This window comes from Macaca thibetana, chromosome 12 (assembly GCF_024542745.1).
Source record: "Macaca thibetana thibetana isolate TM-01 chromosome 12, ASM2454274v1, whole genome shotgun sequence".
Lineage (NCBI taxonomy): Eukaryota > Metazoa > Chordata > Mammalia > Primates > Cercopithecidae > Macaca > Macaca thibetana.
In genome coordinates, this window is record NC_065589.1 from 24,675,801 (window position 1) to 24,693,547 (window position 17,747).

The following is a 17,747-nucleotide window of genomic DNA, read 5'->3' on the forward strand; positions in this document are numbered from 1 at the left end:
GCTGGGACAGATGTTTGGAGGAAAGAAAGAAAGAAGGGGGAAAAAAAAAGAAATAGGAAAAAAATTGGAATGAAACTCACAGCCTGGGGCCAGGGCCATTCTTCCCCAGTCTCAGGCCTGATTTCTTCTGTGTTAAGGCCTGTCCTGGGCTCTGAGCTTGGCGCGTGGGCACCAGAGTCTGTCCCAGTCTGTGTGTGCAAATGCATGTGTGTTCCGAGGAGGCCAGGAAGGCAGGCACGGGTACTTGGAGAGGGGGAGGGGCCAAGGCACCCTGAATGTGCTGGCTGTGCGGGCCTGGAGCTGCCTGTTCATCCATCAGTGGTCCAGAGGGTTCCAGGAGTGAAGACCCCCAGGCTGGTTTGCTGGGGGTGGGGGCCTGCAGTGAGGAGGGAGGACTCTAGGCCCACCAGCACCAGATCAGAAGACGGAGGAGCCTTAGTGGCACACAGGGGTTTTGTGTCCCGGGGTGGGGGCGCGGCTTAGGGGGGCCCTGCCTCTGGTAGCTGTCTCTTTTCCCTGTCCCCTTTACGCCCCTGCAAAGCAGGGCTCCTGACCCTCAAGGCCACCGGTGGAGCCTGGGAGGAGGGAGGAGAGAGGAGGCTGGGACGAGGGGGTGGAGTGGGGGAGAGGAGGAGGAGGAGGAGGGAGGGTGAGCTGGAGGCAGCAGGGCGAGAGGCCCAGCAGATGCTGGCGGAGCTGGAGCAGCAGCGGACTCAGAGAGCCCTTCTACCAGCGCCGCGGGGACTCTAGCTTCAGGAGCTCTTCGCAGGCCCTGGGCGTGCCCCAGGGACGGGACCCGGCAAAGATGACGTGGATCTGTCTGTCCTGCATGCTCTGGGTAGGTCTGGCTGCTTTAGCTACGACATTACTCTTCCTTAAGCCTCCCGTCCCCCAGCGGCCCCTGCCACCTTATCCTTTCGCTGAGAGCCTGGGGTGGGGGGTGTCAGTCTTGAAGGAGGGGCCTTTCTGTCTCTGACCTACAGAAGGACAGACTGACTTGAGCAACCCTCAGCCGGAAGACTTTCCCCACCAACAGGGCCCAGGCCCAGGGACCCGGGTCAGTACATCCCCTGTCCCACCTCCCCGCCCCCCAGTGGAGTCCCAGAGCTGTAAGTGGAAGGAAGCCATGGAGAAGTTTGCTTCTCTTTAGAGCCTTTCCCCCTAACTCACATCCCATAATGGGGCGAAAATTCTTCACCGCCCCCCACTCACTTGCTGAGCCCAAGAGCTTGAGGAGGAGGCAGTGGTGGGGCTGGGGAGCAGAGAATAGTAGCCCTGAATATTAAGTCTGGAAGAGCTGGACTGGGGGAGAATTCTCAGATTCCATCCCCTTTATTCCTTCTACACCCAGTTTCAGCTTCCACCCACTGCCATCCCTTCCTCCATAGCTCTCCCCTGCTACCAAGACTTCCCCATCCCGGAGAAGGGAGCCATGGCCTGCTCTTCCCCCTTTCTTTCTTGGCCCCAGGTTCAAGAAGGTGGGTCCCAGGATGGGGATGCCTGGGGGGCCAGCAGAGAGGCCTGGGGCCATGTGGTGAAGGTTAAAAGTCTTAAGGCCAGACCTAGGCTGAGGCTTCTGGGAAAAGGGGGATGGGAGAGGACTGCCTGCTGCAGAAGGGCTGGGGGTCAGAGGAGGAGAGGACCCCTTCCTCAAAGGGGCTCCTGTGGGACTGTCTTGGCTAGGCAAAGGCATGCATGGGGTCAGGAGGGCGAGGAAGTCGTCCCTGGCTGAGGTTACTGTTGGGCTCTGAGAGAGTGATGACTGGTTTGGGGGAGGGGGCTTCAGGACTGTGATCCAGATGTGGCCTTTCCTGTCCCTTTCCTTGCTCTGGCCACTCCTTGGGAGGGCCCTCTTGGCCCAGGCAAGCCCATGCTGGGGTCAATTGTGGGAACACAAACTTGGGCAGCCAGGTATCCTCTGGGCAAAGAAAGAAAGGGTTGTGGAGGGCGCCTGGAATGAGGAGGTTTGGGTGGCATGTTGGGCCAGGGTGCTGGGATGGGTTGGATTAATAGATTGAGAGTGACTGCGGAGGCCTGCACACAGGATGCATTTGTGGTTTACTGGGCTGGTGTTGACATCTGGAAAATGGGAGCCTTGGCCAGGTTCGTCTCTGTGCTGAGGACAGAGGTAGGCAGGAGGGAGATCTGCAGCAAGAAGGATGGCAGGTAGACGTCCAGGGGTGACACAAGAAGGACGGCAGGTAGACATCCGGGGTGACACAAGAAGGACGACAGGTAGACGTCCAGGGGTGACACAAGAAGGAGGGCAGGTAGGCGTCCAGGGGTGACACAAGAAGGACGGCGTCCAGGGGTGACACAAGAAGGAGGGCAGGTAGGCGTCCAGGGGTGACACAAGAAGGAGGGCAGGTAGGCGTCCAGGGGTGACACAAGAAGGACGGCAGGTAGACGTCCAGGGGTGACACAAGAAGGAGGGCAGGTAGACGTCCAGGGGTGACACAAGAAGGATGGCAGGTAGACGTCCAGGGGTGACACAAGAAGGAGGGCAGGTAGACGTCCAGGGGTGACACAAGAAGGATGGCAGGTAGACGTCCAGGGGTGACACAAGAAGGATGGCAGGTAGACGTCCAGGGGTGATGAGCTGCTATGAATGGAGAGAGGGCTCTATAGCCCCCTTCAGCTGACTGATATTGGGAAAAGTGCCTCATCCCAGTGAGCCTCTGCTTCCCCATGGGTGAAATGAGGATTTTAGACAAACGGGGTGCAGAGAGGTAGGGATGAGATTTTGTATCCTATTCCCCAGGGCAGTGCCTGGCAGGTAGAGTGCTCTACGGGTGTTATACCCTCCCTGAGAGTAGGGGGAAGTCTGGGGACCAAGGCAGCTGTAGGTCTCCTTGAGTGTCTTTATTGTTATTTATTCATTTTTAAAAATTGAGATGGGCCGGGCGCGGTGGCTCAAGCCTGTAATCCCAGCACTTTGGGAGGCCGAGATGGGCGGATCACAAGGTCAGGAGATCGAGACCATCCTGGCTAACACGGCGAAACCCCGTCTCTACTAAAACACAAAAAGCGAGACTCCGTCTCAAAAAAAAAAAAAAAAAAAAAAAGATTGAGATGGAGTCTTGCTCTGTTGCTCAGGCTGGAGTGCAGTGGCATGATCTTGGCTCACTATAACCTCCACCTCCCGGATTCAAGCAATTCTTTTGCCTCAGTCTCCCGAGTACCTGGGACTACAGGTGTGCGCCACTATGCCCAGCTAATTTTTATATTTTTAGTAGAGATGAGGTTTCATCGTGTTGGCCAGGCTGGTCTCGAACTCCCGACCTCAAGTGATCCAACCGTCTCAGCCTCCCAAAGTGCTGGGATTATAGGCATGAGCCACCACGCCCAGCCTTGAGTGTCTTTGACTAGAAAAGCTTCTGTCCCTCCCCTGCCTCCTTTTCCTCTCCTCTCCTGGTCCCCATTCTTTCTTGGCTGGCTGTGATGCCCATGGCCAGGGTGGGCCAGAGACTGGGGCAGTAGGAACTGGACAGAGGAAGCAGTCCTGGCACCAGACAGGACTAGGCTCAAACCCTATTTCCATCATTTGGTGTGGGCAGGCTTGGTAAAACAGTTCCCTTCATGAGCTTCAGTTTTCTGATCTGTAAAATGGGGAGAATAATATATTCCTTGTATGACTAGGGTGGGGAAAGAGACAATAGATGTCAAAAGATCAGGTATGTAGGCATACAGTAGGTGCATACAGCAAATGCTGGCCCCTTTCCCACTCCACAGTCTCCTGCCTGGTTCTTGGGATCCTCTGTATCCCAGACCTGATGCTGGGGGAGGATCTCCCTGGGAAGGGTGTCATGGGACAGGGCTCTACTCCTTGGGCTGTGTCTCCTGACTGCCCAGGGACTCTGACCAGCTACCCTGAGGCCAGGAACTGGCTGGGTGTGTGGCCTCAGGGAGAATCTGTCAGAGATAGGTCTTGTGCCCTAGACTGAGTGCTTGCATCTATTGGTTCACATGTTCCTGTATAGGGAAAGCTGCAACTGTGTCATCTAAGAAGTAATATATCTGGAGTGTGTAGTTTTAACAAGCCCTAGGAATAAAAATCACTTTATTAGCTGAGGAGCAGAGCTATTTATTATGCATAACTTGATTTTCTCATCAAGTGAGCCCATTTGCTATTACATATTCAAGTACGGTTTATTTAGAAAATAATTGCATGGCTAGCAATTGAGGCTTTTTGATGTTGTGCGGTGGAGTTAGAGGTGCAGGCCCTTCCTTCCAGAGGGGCTCACTCTGTGCTCAGGAACAGGGAAGGGGCTCAGGGTGAGGCTGAAAGAGCCACCAGGCAGGGCCTGGGAGTCAAGTGCAGCTTTGGCCCTGCCCTGAGCAAGCTGAGTGGTCTCAAGCTGGTTACTCGACTTTTCTGGACCTCGCTGAAACTTGGACACTATTCTCTAAGGCCACATCCAGCTGCAGATGATAATGTATTCTGTTTCCTGGAGTTGGTGTCCTGCCCAGTGCTAAGCACACATTTTCGACAGAAGGGTCCTCATGAGCTCTGGATTCCTTGTGCACAATTCCAGCCATGCAGACCCCAATCTGTCGCTTTGGTCCTGAATTCGTTCTCTGTTCTCTCTAGTTTGGTTGACCCGTAAGGGCCTCCTGACTGTGGGTTTGGGAGGTAGGCTGGGCTGCATGAGAATCGCCAGGGTCTGAAATAAGACTCTCCTTTTGTAAAGTTTTGCAAAGTGATGTGTGAGGCACAAAATTGGGGAGCAGCACTGCCCTTTTTTTTCTGCACTGTTGAAAGGAAGTGTAGCATGCTGGCTGAGAGTGCAATGCCTGGGCTGGATCCTGGGTGGGCCTGTCACTTGACAGCTGTGTGACCATAGGCAAGTAGTTTCACATCTCTGTACTTTAGTTTCCCCACCTACCTAGAGGGTTGTTCGGTTTTGAATGAGCTAATCCACACATGCATTTAGAAAAGTGTCTCTCACATATAAGAGCTCAATAAATGTTAGTGCTTCTTGTAGGATGGCACATTTTCAAGGCTACCCGACAAGTCAGAGTTGAGACTCCAACCCCATCTGCTGCATCCTCTGCCAGGGTTCTCCATTCTGGGAATGCTTTGGGGCAGGGCATATGGGGTCTGTGAGAATCAAGCCCTAAGAATGAAGCATGAGCCCTAAATCAGCGAAGAGGACTGTGGTGGGCAGCCCAGGGTCGGGGCATGGTGTTGGGGAGGTCGTGTGATGGAGGAAGCATCCCGTCATTTGGCTTTCTAACTACACTCCCCATGCACCTTTCCATCCTTTTCACGGATTATTATTATTATTATTATTATTTTTTTTGAGACGGAGTCTCGCTCTGTCTCCCAGGCTGGAGTGCAGTGGCGCGATCTCGGCTCACTGCAAGCTCCGCCTCCCTAGTTCACGCCATTCTCCTGCCTCAGCCTCCTGAGTAGCTGGGACTACAGGCGCCTGCCACCTCGCCCGGCTAATTTTTTTGTATTTTTTTTTTTTAGTAGAGACGGGGTTTCACCGTGTTAGCCAGGATGGTCTCGATCTCCTGACCTCGTGATCCACCCGTCTCGGCCTCCCAAAGTGCTGGGATTACAGGCTTGAGCCACCGCGCCCGGCCCTTTTCACGGATTATTATGGAGAGCCTGCTCTCTTCAAGCTGCTTGCATATATTGGGCACATGATTGCAAGCAGGATGGGTGTTACCAAGAGGGAACCTCTGGGGGATGTAAATGGGACCTAACCTGGACTGGGGGAGGAGGTCTCAGGGAAGACTCCTTGGGAGGTGAATTTTAAACTAGATCTACAGGTGAGTCTGGCCAGGCACAGTGGTCATACCTGTGATCCCAGCACTTTGGGAGGCCAAGGAGGGAGGATTGCCTGAGCCTAGAAGTTCAAGATCAGCCCGAGCAACACAGTAAGACCATGTCTGTATGAAAAACAAATAAGCTAGCTAGGCATGGTGGTGTGCGCTGGTAGTCCCAGCTACTTGGAGGCTGATGTGGAAGGATCACTCGAGCCCGGGAGGTCAAGGCTACAGTGAACTATGATTACACCACTGCAGCCCTGGCAACAGAGCAAGGCCAAGGGCCATGCAGGAAGGGCCCTGGGCAGGTTCCTCACTCCAGCGCAGGGCATCACTGTGAGGATTAAATGAGGAAGTCCATTCCAATCCCTCACTAGGGCACCTGGCCCCACTGATGGGGCCTCAGACTAGCCCCATCTCTGAACCCTTCCATGCCAGGACATGATTTTGTTTCAGTGCAGAAAATGGGCTTGATGCATCAGAAATGTGGGCAACCTGCATTAAGAAGGAGGGGGGAAAGAGAGAGAGAGAGAGAGAGAGAGAGAGACACTGATGGAGAGAACTCATCTTGCTCAGGAGAGAGAGAGAGACAGACAGACACTGATGGAGAGAATTACCTCGCTCAGAAGAGACAGAGAGAGAGAGAGAAAGAGAAAGACCCTGATGGAGAGAACTCATCTTGCTCAGGAAACTGAGTCAGGAGTTAAAGGCTCTTGGGCAGTGGCCTGGGAAGTGCTGGGGAAATGTCACTGTCTGCCTTCCTTCTTTCCTTGGCGATTCCCAGTGATCGGAGTCCAGGAGCATCTCCTCAGCCAGAAGATGAAAAGCACCTGGTCACCTGGTGTCTTGGCTTGTGACGAGGGTGGTCCCCACGTTCTCTCTCTTCTGAGGGCAGGTCCATGGGAATGGGGTGTGATTTCACTACAGAAAACAGAGGCCAGGCAGTAGCTTTACCCATGTGATTCTTCAGGCTTGTGCTGGATGCGGAGGACATGGAGCAGATGTGTGTCTGACACGTGTACCTGGCGGGTAGTCTGACGCACACAGAAAAGACAACGCGAATCGCTCACTGCTGCTGAGCGCTCACCATGCGCTAGGCCCCATTCCACTGACTTTACAGCACAATCTCATTTCATCCTCACAACAGCCTATGGGAGGTGACTGTCATTGGTCCATTGAACAGATTAGTAGAGTGAGGTAGAGCAAGTTAAGCTACTTGCCCAGGTAACAAGTGCAGGGGCCGTTAGACTGCAGCAAGTACTGTGGTGAGGCTCAAAGAAAGAGCGACTGGGAAAAGCAGGGGACACCGAGGTAATCATATTCCTCCCCAGAATCTTAGTCTGCACTGATGCGTGAGGAAATGAGCAAAATCCAAATCGAGGGGCATTCTGCAAAACATCTGCCCTGAAACCTTTAAAAACATCAGTGTCAGAAAGAAAAATGAGAGGTGGATAACGTGCCTAGGTTAAAGGATGAGAGACTCAGCCACTAAAGGCAGTTCAGGATCCTGATTGCGTCCTGAATCCAAAATGAAAACGAAAACAACGCCCCGGCTCTCATGGACATTCTTGGGGCAGTAGAATGACTGTATTAGACAATGGGATTGTACTGATGCTGAATTTCTAAGTGTGATCATAGGGAAAGGGAACATGCGTGTTCATCTTTTCCAAAGCTTTTGCACTTTTCAAACTAAAATGAGGAGACAGCGGGTGGGGAAATGGATTCTGACAGGGATCCAGGGGTATCTGGGAAGACCCCTGATGAGGGGATGAAGTTTGAATCAGGCCCTCGAAGGTGTCTAGAAGCTAGACAAGCAAAGAGGGGAGGAAGGGCATTCTGGGCAGAGGCTCAGAGGTGCAGAGGGGTGGCGGGTGGCTGGGGAGTGTGGAGCAGCCTGGGTGGACACAGGGCAGGGAGTCAGGAAGTGGATCTTGGGGATTGGGACTGGCAGGGTGGGCTGGGTAGGGACCAATACTTCTTCCCCTGCTGGCTCCAGGGAGGGCAGGGTTTATTCCGGACACCTGGGAAGACATGGCAGCATTTGGGGTGAGTGGAGGTGCCAGACCCTACAGAGCTGTAGTTGTGATCCTAAGAGGCTGTGTAGTGTAGGGGCTATGGGTGGGAGCGGCCTGGTGTCGGGGCCCAGGAGGCTGCTGCAACAGCCCTGGGGAGAAGTGCCAAGGCCTCATATAGGGCAGAGGCAGTAGGATTAGAAAGCACAGGATGATGAGTGTTTAGGAGGCAAAATTCACAGGATTTGGCAACTGGTTAGTTGGGGGTGGGGGAGGTGCAGGGAGGAGTTGAGAGTGACTCAGAGCTTTCCACTTGGGGCGACCAACAACATGGTCAGGCCAAGAACATGGCTAGGCATGGGGGTGGGGGACTTGTGTGTGTGTAAAGGTGTAGTGGGGTTGGAGGAAGCTGGAATTTGAGGTGCCCATGGGACTCCCAGAAGCCAGCCTGAAGCCCCACTGGGGATCTGAGCCTTTCTCACCTAAACGATGCTGGATGCCCACCAGGCCTCCCAGCCTAAGGGTGAGGGGGGATGGGGCAGTGGATGGCTAGTGGGCTGAGCGAATGTGAGAGGAGTTGACCTCCCAGGTCTGCCCTAGGCCTGTGTGTGGTGATCCCCTTCCCTGGCTTGCAGACTCCAGCCCTCTCCCCACATCATCCAGGGCTTTTTGGCCACAGGAAGGCTTGTGGAAGGTAGCGCTGAGGCAGTTTTGTAGGAGGAGCTCAGGAGCTGGGAACCCTGGGGTCTATCACCCCCTTTCATCACCACCCAACCCTCACTGCTGCTCTGCCCCCACGGGGCAGGGAGGAACCAACAAACAGACTTTCCCACCCCAGGGCCAAGGACTCTCGCCAAGGCTGTCCAAGCCAGATGTGCCACACCCCTCTGGCTGGGCCGCCCGGGCAGGAAGGCTGGGCTGCATGGAGGGAGGGAAGGGAGAGGAAGCCCCGAGGGCCACAAAAGCCCTCTGATGCTGGGTGGGCTGGTCGCAGGGTGGGGGCTAGAGCTCTGGGCTTGGAGGGAGGAGAAGAAGGACTTACAGGCTGGAGCCTTCCCCTTTTCTGGGCCCTGGCTCTTGAGAGAGGTGGGAGTTGGGGGGTGGGGGTGTGGGGGTGTGGAGAGACCAGGCGGCTCCAAGCTGTGGCTGTGTCTCCTTCTGCCCCTGAGTTTTCCCCAGGTAGGTTCCTTTGGAACCAGCAAAGGAAGGGCCCCGGGGTGTGCTCCGTGAGGCTGTCTGCCACTTGTCAGGAAAAATGACGATCATTGTCATAACAAGCCATTACCCTTGAACAGCACTTTGCACTTTATGGGGCTTGTTTACATCCTCTGCCTGTACCTGCAGAACAACCCGGGGGGGAGGGCTGGATAGGTACCAGGCACCCCGCTTTTCTTCTTAGCCCATATTTTAGCGTCTGATTGTTAAGTTCTTTTTTCCCACTGAGTCTCATTATGCCTTCTTGCAGTGCCTTCCCACTGGTTTTGGTTTTGCCTTCTGAACTTCACAGATGACGTCTGGTGCCTACTTACAATGACTCTTCCTTCATATATTTGAGGATAGGAAGCTAACCGACCCTAGACTTTCTCCTCTAGCATCCTGGGAACATCAAACCTATGGGATGACTGTTTTAACAAGATCACCTCAGTGACCCTGTTTTACAGTGGAACTAAGTGGATGCCAGCAGAGCCTGGGGCCCCTTGCCTGGAGGTGGCAGAGCTATTCCCTCGCTCCCACCAGAGCAAGGGACTTCACAGCTTCCACCCTTCACAGCCTCCTCCTTGGAGGAGTGATGTCTCCTCATTCATTCCACTCTCTGAATCATCCGCAAGTCCTGCCCTCATCACTTTCAGTCGCTTCATTCCAAAGGGACTGTTGTGTCATTTCCCCTCTCTCTACACTCAGACTGTCTGGTCCAAACTCCTCATTTTTCATCTGGGGACTGTGAGGCTCAGGAAAGGTCACTGATATTCTCAATGTCGCATAGCCTAGAAGGCAGGTCTCCAGACTCCTCCCCCAGTGCTCGCTCAGCCACAGCCAGGACCCAGTAGGGCTGAGGGGCAGGAGTGTCCTGGGGCATCCCCTGCGGCTGCTTAGAGAGGCCTGAGCGAGGGCAGAGATGGACCTGAAGCCCTGTCCCTGCCCTCCAGGCCCCAGGAGCGAAATATTTTGTAAACTCAGATTTCTTGGGGCTGCGCTGGCAGAGCAGGCAAACTGGGGCCCCTGGGAGAAGCTGGTCTGGAAGGCTGCACATGCCACTCATGGCGTCATTGGGCTGCCAGGGCTGTCTTCTGGGAGACTCTGCTGCCCTAACTGTGCTTTGGGAAGAAGGCCTATATCCCTAGGCTTTGGGAAAAGGGCTGGATATGGGGCATGGGGAGGGAAGTTTGCCGGGTAAGCAGCAATGGGCTTTGCCTGACTTAGTGGGGTGGGAGAGACAGGCTTGGGGACTGCCAGAGTCGGACCGGGAAAGCTGGCTTTAGGGTTTCCTTTCTGCCTCCCCCAGACAGCACTTAAACTGAATCCCAGGTCCGCCCTCTGCACCTCCCCCCACCCCAGGCCTGGACTGCTGCAGTTGACACTGACCAGGGCCCCCTCCCTGGCATGTTTGTGGCAGAAATCTAAGGGAAGTCCCTCAAGTCCAGGCCTGAGACAGAAACCAGGGGAGGTGAGACAGGTGAATAGAAGGGACCTACCTGCCCCTTCTCGTGGGATGGGGGTGACAGAGTGAGGCCCAGAGCTGGGCAGTACCCTGCCCGACCCTCACCCCAACCCCAGCCGAAGCTCCTAGAACCCAGCTCTCTTGAATATCAGAACCCAGGAGGTGGCTGGTTGGATCTACCCTGCAGAGGCCTCCATGACCACCAGGGGGCACTGCTGGGCTCCAGCTCCCCACCCTCAGCAGTCCCCACCTCTAGCCTGGGCTTTTGTCTCTGCTCCCCCACCCCTGCTGTCTCTGCTTGTCTCTCTGAATTTCTAACCAACTTCAGAAAGGTTGAAAATACAGTGCAAAGAACATTTCTCCCCTCCAGAACTCAGAGAGTAAGTTGCTGACATGATGCCCCACCACCCTTAAATACTTTTCTGATTTTTCTACAAGGACTCTCTTACCTGACCAGCCCCGCTATCAAAATCAGGAAACTGACATGGATACCTTACTACCATTCAATCTAGACCCAGGGAAGTCCCGCCAGTGGTCCCAGTGATGTCCTGTGGGCATCAACAGAACCTGGTTCAGAAGCTGCCGTTACTTTTGGTTGCCAAGTCTTTTTGCTGCCTTCAGTCTGGAAAGCTCCTCAGCCTTTCCTTGATTTCCATGACCTTGTCACTTTTGGAGATTCCAGGACGTTTAATGTGTAGGCTGTCCCTTAGTTTGGGTTGGCCTGATGTTTCCTCATGATTAGATTCAGGTTGAGACTTTCTGGCAGGGATACCGCAGAAGCGGCGTCTGTTCTCAATGTAGCCCTGCTCCGAGCTTGGCTCCATCATCCCATTACCATTGGAGTGATGCTGACTTTGATCGCTTGATTAAAGTGGAGGAAGCCAGGAAAAGTTACTTTCTTCCTCTTTGTAATTTCTAAGTATGATGTGGGGAGGTGCTTGGAGATGATGTAAATATCTTGTGCCTTATCAAACTTTGTTTATTCAGTTACAGTCATGAGTCACTTAACAATGGGGATACATTCTGAGAAATGTGTTGTTGGGGGATTTTGTCATTGTGCAAACATCATAGAGAGTACTTTTATATATCTAGATGGTACAGCCTACTGCACACCTATGCTACTGTATGGTATAACCTGTAGCTCCTGGGCTAAAACCCTGCACAGCATGTCACTGTACTGAACCCTGTAGGCTGGGAACTGTATATCTAAAATATCTAAATGTAGAAAAGGGACAGTAAAAATACAGTATTATAAGTTTATGGGACCACTGTCGTTATGTGGCGATGACTGCATTTCTGATTGTCAGCATACACACATTTAAGCCATTCCTATCATCATGTATTTTGATGCTCTGATCTTCCTGGATTTGGCCTTTGGGAGCTCCCATGTCCTTCTGTCTCTCTTTGAGCCTCTGACCCCCTTGTTAGTTTCTGCGTGTCTCTGTCTCATCTCTCTCATTCTCTCTGTCTGCCTTTATCTTGGTCTTTCTTTCTTCTCTGTCTCTCTGTTGCTCCTCTCTCTCTGTCCTGTCTGCTTCCCGCACCCCTCTCTCTCCCTTGTCCTTTTCTCTTTCCCTCTGCCCCTCTATGCCTTTGCCTCTTTGCCTGTCTGGCTTTCTGCCTCTGACTCAGTCTCATTTTGTCTGTTTTTCTCTCTGTGTTTCTACGACTTAGTCTCTGTCACCCAGGACTCACCTCTGCAGTGTCTTCAGATAGGAGTCCTAGACACGCGGGCTTGTGTGTGGGACACCGTCATTCTACCTGCTCTGGACTCACAGTCCTCCTCCCCAGCCTCTATTTCAGACCCAGGGGGCTCTGGGGCAGGTGCAAGGAGGGGAACAGGAACAAGTGGACTTTCCTCCCGCATGCTCCGCACACCGCAGGGCTGGGATCGCGTCTCTGTGTGTGCGCACATGTGTGTGGAGGGGTGTCAGAGAGGTCTGTGCCTGGGAGAGGGGAGAGAGGGAGCTGCTGGTGTCTGTGTCTTGCTCCCTTCTGCTACAGCTGGGAAGGGAATCAGGTTAGACCCCAGGGTGAGTGCCTGGAGCAGGGGATGCTTTCCCTGAGGAGTCCTCCAAATAGGGGCACCCATCCCCCACCGTGGGGCCTGCAAGCTGGGCAGTGTCTGTGCAGGGCTCTGCATCTTAGAGCATGTTCCCATATGTGATTTCAAAGGACAACCTGTCAGAGCTCCAGGGGTGTGGTGCCATCCAGAGAGAGAAACTGTGGTAGTGGTGGAGTGGCGACTGACCCAGGGCTTTATGGTAAGTCAGGCTGAGAGGAAGGCTTGGGCCACCAGCCTGCCTCTCATGCATGAGGTGGTGTCATTTAAAAAGGATAGCCACATCTCTGTGTTTTCATAATGCAAAGAATTGAAAATAAAAATAAAGATGGAAGAAGCCTTCTGGGCTGGGGCAGGGGATGGTGGAGAGGGTGGAATGGGGAGAGAATGAGGGGAAATGGCATTGTGGGGTCATGGGTTAGAGAAGCGAAGGCCTATCAGCAGTAGAACAAACAAGTAAACCTGCTGCATCTACACAATGGGACGGCGCACGGCAGGGACGAAGGAGGAGCTGCGCTGGATGCAGCCACCTAAAGGACCTCAGACTCATGGTGTGTGAAGGCAGCCAAACGCAAGACTATGCACTGGATAATTTCATCTTGAGGAAGTTTAAAAATCTGGCACCGTGACTCTTTGGTGATGAAGCCACAATAGTATTAACCTTGGGGAGAGGAATGGGCGAGGCCATAAGGGAGTCTTCAGGGAGGTGGCTCTGTGGGGTGTATGTGTGGAACGTATCGAGCCATACATTTAAAATGAGCGCAGTCTGCTGTGTGTGAGCCATGCCTTCGTCATAAATGAAAAAAAGCCAAGGTAGGAAGCCATGTGGGGGCTGCACGTCCCGGAAGCTGAGCTCTCCAGCTGCTGTCTGGACTCAGGCCACGGGCCCCACCTGAGTCTGGGATGAATGTCCTGCCACCCCACACCTTTCTCTGTCCCTGGGACCTCCTCCCTCCTCTGGACCCTGAGGGGCTCTTGCCATCCTTTTCCCAGTCTCTGCCTACCTCTCCCCCAGGTTCCTCTACTCCTTCCCCAGGACCCCAGCCTTCTACCCAGGGCTGACTCTGTGCCTCTCCTCCCACAGCCAGAGGATCTGGAGGCCCCCAAGACACACCACTTCAAGGTGAAGACCTTCAAGAAGGTGAAGCCCTGTGGGATCTGCCGCCAGGTCATCACCCAGGAAGGCTGCACCTGCAAAGGTGAGCAGCTGTCTGGGCTGTGGGGGATGGGAGCACCCAGCAGGGGAATGAGATGGCTGGGCCTGGGCCAGGCTGGGACTCTGCTGTGCACACATCCTTGGGGTCCCAACCTGATGCCTTGTTCTCGTCTGGTGGAGGATGCTGAGCTCACTGGATGACAAGCATGTGGGTGGGTGTGGTGGGCATGGCAGGTGGAGGGTGGCGTGGAAATGGAATGCTTGTATGAGGATGAATGGCATGAAGAAACTATATGGGTGTCATGTGAGTGGCATGAAGAAGGTATATGAGTGGCATGTGAGTGGCATGTGGAAGATGCATGATTAGTATGTGGTGGCATGGGGAGGTTGTGTTGAGGGTGTGTGGATGGCGTGTGGAAGGTGTGTGGATGATGTATGCTGAGGGTGTGTGGCTGGTGTGTGGCTGGTGTCTGGATGGCATGTGGAGATGTGTTTTGAGGGTGTGAGGCTGATGTGTGGTGGCATGGGGAGGTTGTGGTCAGTGTGTGTGACTGGTGTGTGGATGGTGTGTGGCTGGTGTGTGGATGATGTGTGCTAAGGGTGTGTGGCTGGTATGTGGATGGCGTGTGGATGATGTGTGCTGAGGGTGTGTGACTGGTGTGTGGATGGTGTGTGGATGGTGTGTGGATGATGTGTGCTGAGGGTGTGTGGCTGGTATGTGGATGGCGTGTGGATGATGTGTGCTGAGGGTGTGTGGCTGGTGAGTGGATGGCGTGTGGATGATGTATGCTGAGGGTGTGTGGCTGGTGTGTGGATGGTGTGTGGCTGGTGTGTGTGGATGATGTATGCTGAGGGTGTGTGACTGGTGTGTGGATGGTGTGTGGATGGCGTGTGGATGATGTGTGCTGAGGGTGTGTGGCTGGTGAGTGGATGGCGTGTGGATGATGTATGCTGAGGGTGTGTGGCTGGTGTGTGGATGGTGTGTGCTGAGGGTGTGTGGTTGGTGTGTGGATGGCGTGAGGATGATGTGTGCTGAGGGTGTGTGGTTGATGTGTGGATAACTTGTGGTCTGTATGTAGAAGCTGTTTGGAGGGTTTGTGGCAGGTGCATTGAGGTCGTGTGACTGACGTGTTTTGAGGCATGTGGATGGGATGTGGTTGGTGTGTGGAAGTCGTGTGGGTGGCATGTGCTTGGCACTGGGAGTTCCGCAAAGAAAGGATGCCCCAGCCCTCTCCTGTGGCAGCTCAGAGGTGACTTTAAGAGGCCCTGAGTCAGACTCAGCGGAGGACTTGTTGTCTGCCAGGCTTTTCAATCACTATTTTCATGAGCTCCTGGAATGGCCTGGGGCTTGGCTGTCATTATTGCCTGAAAAGTTGGGTCTTGTCCCAGATCACACAGTGAAATCAGCAGGAGCTCCCTGCACCCAATATCAGTGGCTGACACCTTCACTCACCCCGTTGCCCCATCTGATGCCTCCCTCTCCTTCACCCCCACATCCCACCAATTGCAGGGCCTCCCAAGGACAGCTGGAGTCCCCGAGCTTCTTGGCATCATCCCCTCCCAATTCCACTGTTGTCATTTCTCATGTGGGCGACTGACTCACCTTTGCCTTCTCCTGTCTCCTAACCTATTCTCAGCAACCCACCCTCCACACCAGCTTCCAGTGGGACTTAAAAACATAAATCCAGTTATGTCAGCTCCTGACTTAAAGCCTTTGGGGGTCCCTCACAATCCCCAAGACAGAGCACAGACCTCTTTCCGCAGCTGCCAGGCCTGGTGGGCTCAGCCTTCGCCCAGCTCTCTGCCTCATGTTCCTCTGCTCCTGACTCCATGTTAAACCACTGGCGCCTCACATGACTCCTCACTCTGTTGGGCATACCAGGCAGGCCATGCCCTTTTTGCCTGGAGCCTTTGCACATGCGGCTTTCTCTCCCTGGCCCCTCTCTCTAGCCGCCCTCTCCACGTCAAAGTCCCAGCAGGCTGGGAGGCTGGGCCTCAGAGCCCGTTGACCAATCTCTAAAGCACTTACTGCATACCAAACACTCACAGGCGTGACCTCATCTGATGTTCACACCCCCCAGAAGGTGCTGGTGTCATCCCTGTTTTACAAAGAAGGAAACCGAGGCTGAGAGTGGTCACTTCGCTTGCCAAGGCACCCCGGAGCGGGCCCGAGTGAGATTTTCAGATGTGTGCTCTCAGCGGGAGGGAAAGCGGCCAACCGGGACTTTTGCAATACCAAAATCAGCCACGTGGTGTCACCCCTCCTCCCAAGAGGTCTGGCTGGGACTTGCTGGCAGTTTAGGGATGGAGCCAGGGGAGAAGTCACAGAAGAATTGCTAGGGGTGAAGTTTTGCATTTTGTTTGCAAAACAGCCCCCCACCCTGCCCCGTGAGGATGCATAAATTAGCCTCTAGTCCTTCCCCATGGTTTCTTCCTTCCCTAGTGTCTTCCTGTCACCTCAGGGACTCCCAATATGGTGATACAAGGCCGCCTGGGGTTGGGGGCAGAAGGAAGTCCTGCCAACATTCACTGTGTGACCTTGGGCATGTCTCTGGCTGCAGTCTCTGGTGGCCCTCGCATTCCATGGCTCTAGATTCCCCAGCTGACCTGGCCTGAGGGCTTGGATTGAGGAGAAGATTTGACCTCATGTGAACAGCACCCCTTGCTCCCAGGGTGAACAAGACATGTCCCTGGTTTCACCTAATCTCAGCCTGGCCCTGCTGGTGTGAACTGGAGGGGAGGGTGGGTGGCCAGACTGGTTTGGCAGCTCTGGCTGGGCTCTGGAGGGTGGGGAGTTTGGTGGGAAGAAAGCCAGGGCTATGCTGTAGCAGGACCAGCAGGTGTCAGGACTGGGCCGCGGAAGGTGCAGGGGCCAGGCCCAGACAGGGAGAAGGGAAGAAGGCTCCTGGTTCTATAGGTCACGTGTGCAGCCTCAGCAAGGGGACTGGGATCACCAGGCCTGGGAGGAGGCCGGGGCTACTGGGTTCACTGGTGGGAGATGCAGGAGTGAAGCCACTGTCTGTGTTTTGGAGTCAGGAGCTCACGATGGCACGAGGTGGATAGGTCCCCTCGTCCATCCATTCATCCACCCATCCAGGGCCACCCGATGTGGTTGTATGGGTTTTTCCCTGTCTGAGGGGGCACGTGTGGACCAAATTCCAGCTCATGTCTGTTCACTGAGCCTGACTCAATGGGTTTGCTCTGCTCTCAGCCTTCAAGTCTTGGCTACAACATGGCAACTCTCTTGATGAGTGGCTCGGGGTGATAGGTGGGGTGGGGTGCATGGAATGTCAAGGCCCTGGATTCCCAGTCTCCATGGAACTTGCAACATTGAAGAAACTTCTGCTGGAGGCAGGGCGCAGTGAGGAAGCTCTTTCAGATCTGGAGACAGTGGGGCGTTTGGCCTATCTCCCCCTAATTGCCTGGACCTATAGCTTGGGCTCCTCTTCCATTTCCCTCCGTCTTGCATTTCCCATTTGATGTAATATGGCCGAAGGAGGTGGGAAAGAGAGGAAAGGAACCTGGGGTCTGGTCCTGGTTCTGGAAGACTCAAATATGAATAAGGCAGATAAGAAACTAAGGTGGTGGACCTGCGGGCGTCATAGATGTACAGGCAAAAGGGTTCCGCTGGACCTGTGAACCCCTGCGGACCCCTGCATATGAACCCTGTCCTGGGTCTCTGGGGGGCTGCTGTGAGGAGCATTGAGGTTCTGTGTGCCTGTAAGATAGGTCCTCGTGCTAGGGATAAAGGCTCCCTGTGAAAGATGCAGAGACAGACGAGACAACGGCAGGAGAACAGGTGCAGGGGCGTTGTTAGTGGCCCGGGCTCTATTTCTGGCCCTGCTTCTCACAGCCTCTGTGATCTTGGATAAGTCAATTAATAGCTCAGACCTCAGTTTTCTCATCTATGATTAAGGGAGCTGGACTAAGAATACTTGCTGAGGCCCTGACAGTGGGAGGGCCTGGAAAACTCCCTGGTTGGAGTCTGCAGAGGTAGGATAGCTCCCTCTACGCAGGCTGCTGCTCACCTCCTCCGCGCTCCGTGCAGCCATCTGGCAATCAGGAACTGAGCCGTCCTCT

At 54.3% G+C, this 17,747-nt stretch overlaps 2 protein-coding genes across 10 annotated transcripts in view; one reads left to right on the forward strand and one right to left on the reverse strand.

Moving 5' to 3' along the window:
- The window catches only part of ARPC2 (actin related protein 2/3 complex subunit 2), an 870,481-nt gene that overhangs the window by 260,540 nt on the left and 592,194 nt on the right, over positions 1-17,747 (reverse strand). The gene's annotated exons all lie outside the window — the stretch shown is intronic.
- The window catches only part of TNS1 (tensin 1), a 206,767-nt gene continuing 189,707 nt past the window's right edge, over positions 688-17,747 (forward strand). For all 9 annotated transcript variants that reach the window (XM_050751241.1, XM_050751242.1, XM_050751244.1 and 6 more), the window contains exons 1-2: positions 688-838; positions 13,596-13,710. In XM_050751241.1, the coding sequence (XP_050607198.1) occupies positions 806-838; positions 13,596-13,710 (148 nt within the window). In that variant the 5' untranslated portion in view covers positions 688-805. The remainder of the gene's footprint in view (positions 839-13,595; positions 13,711-17,747) is intronic.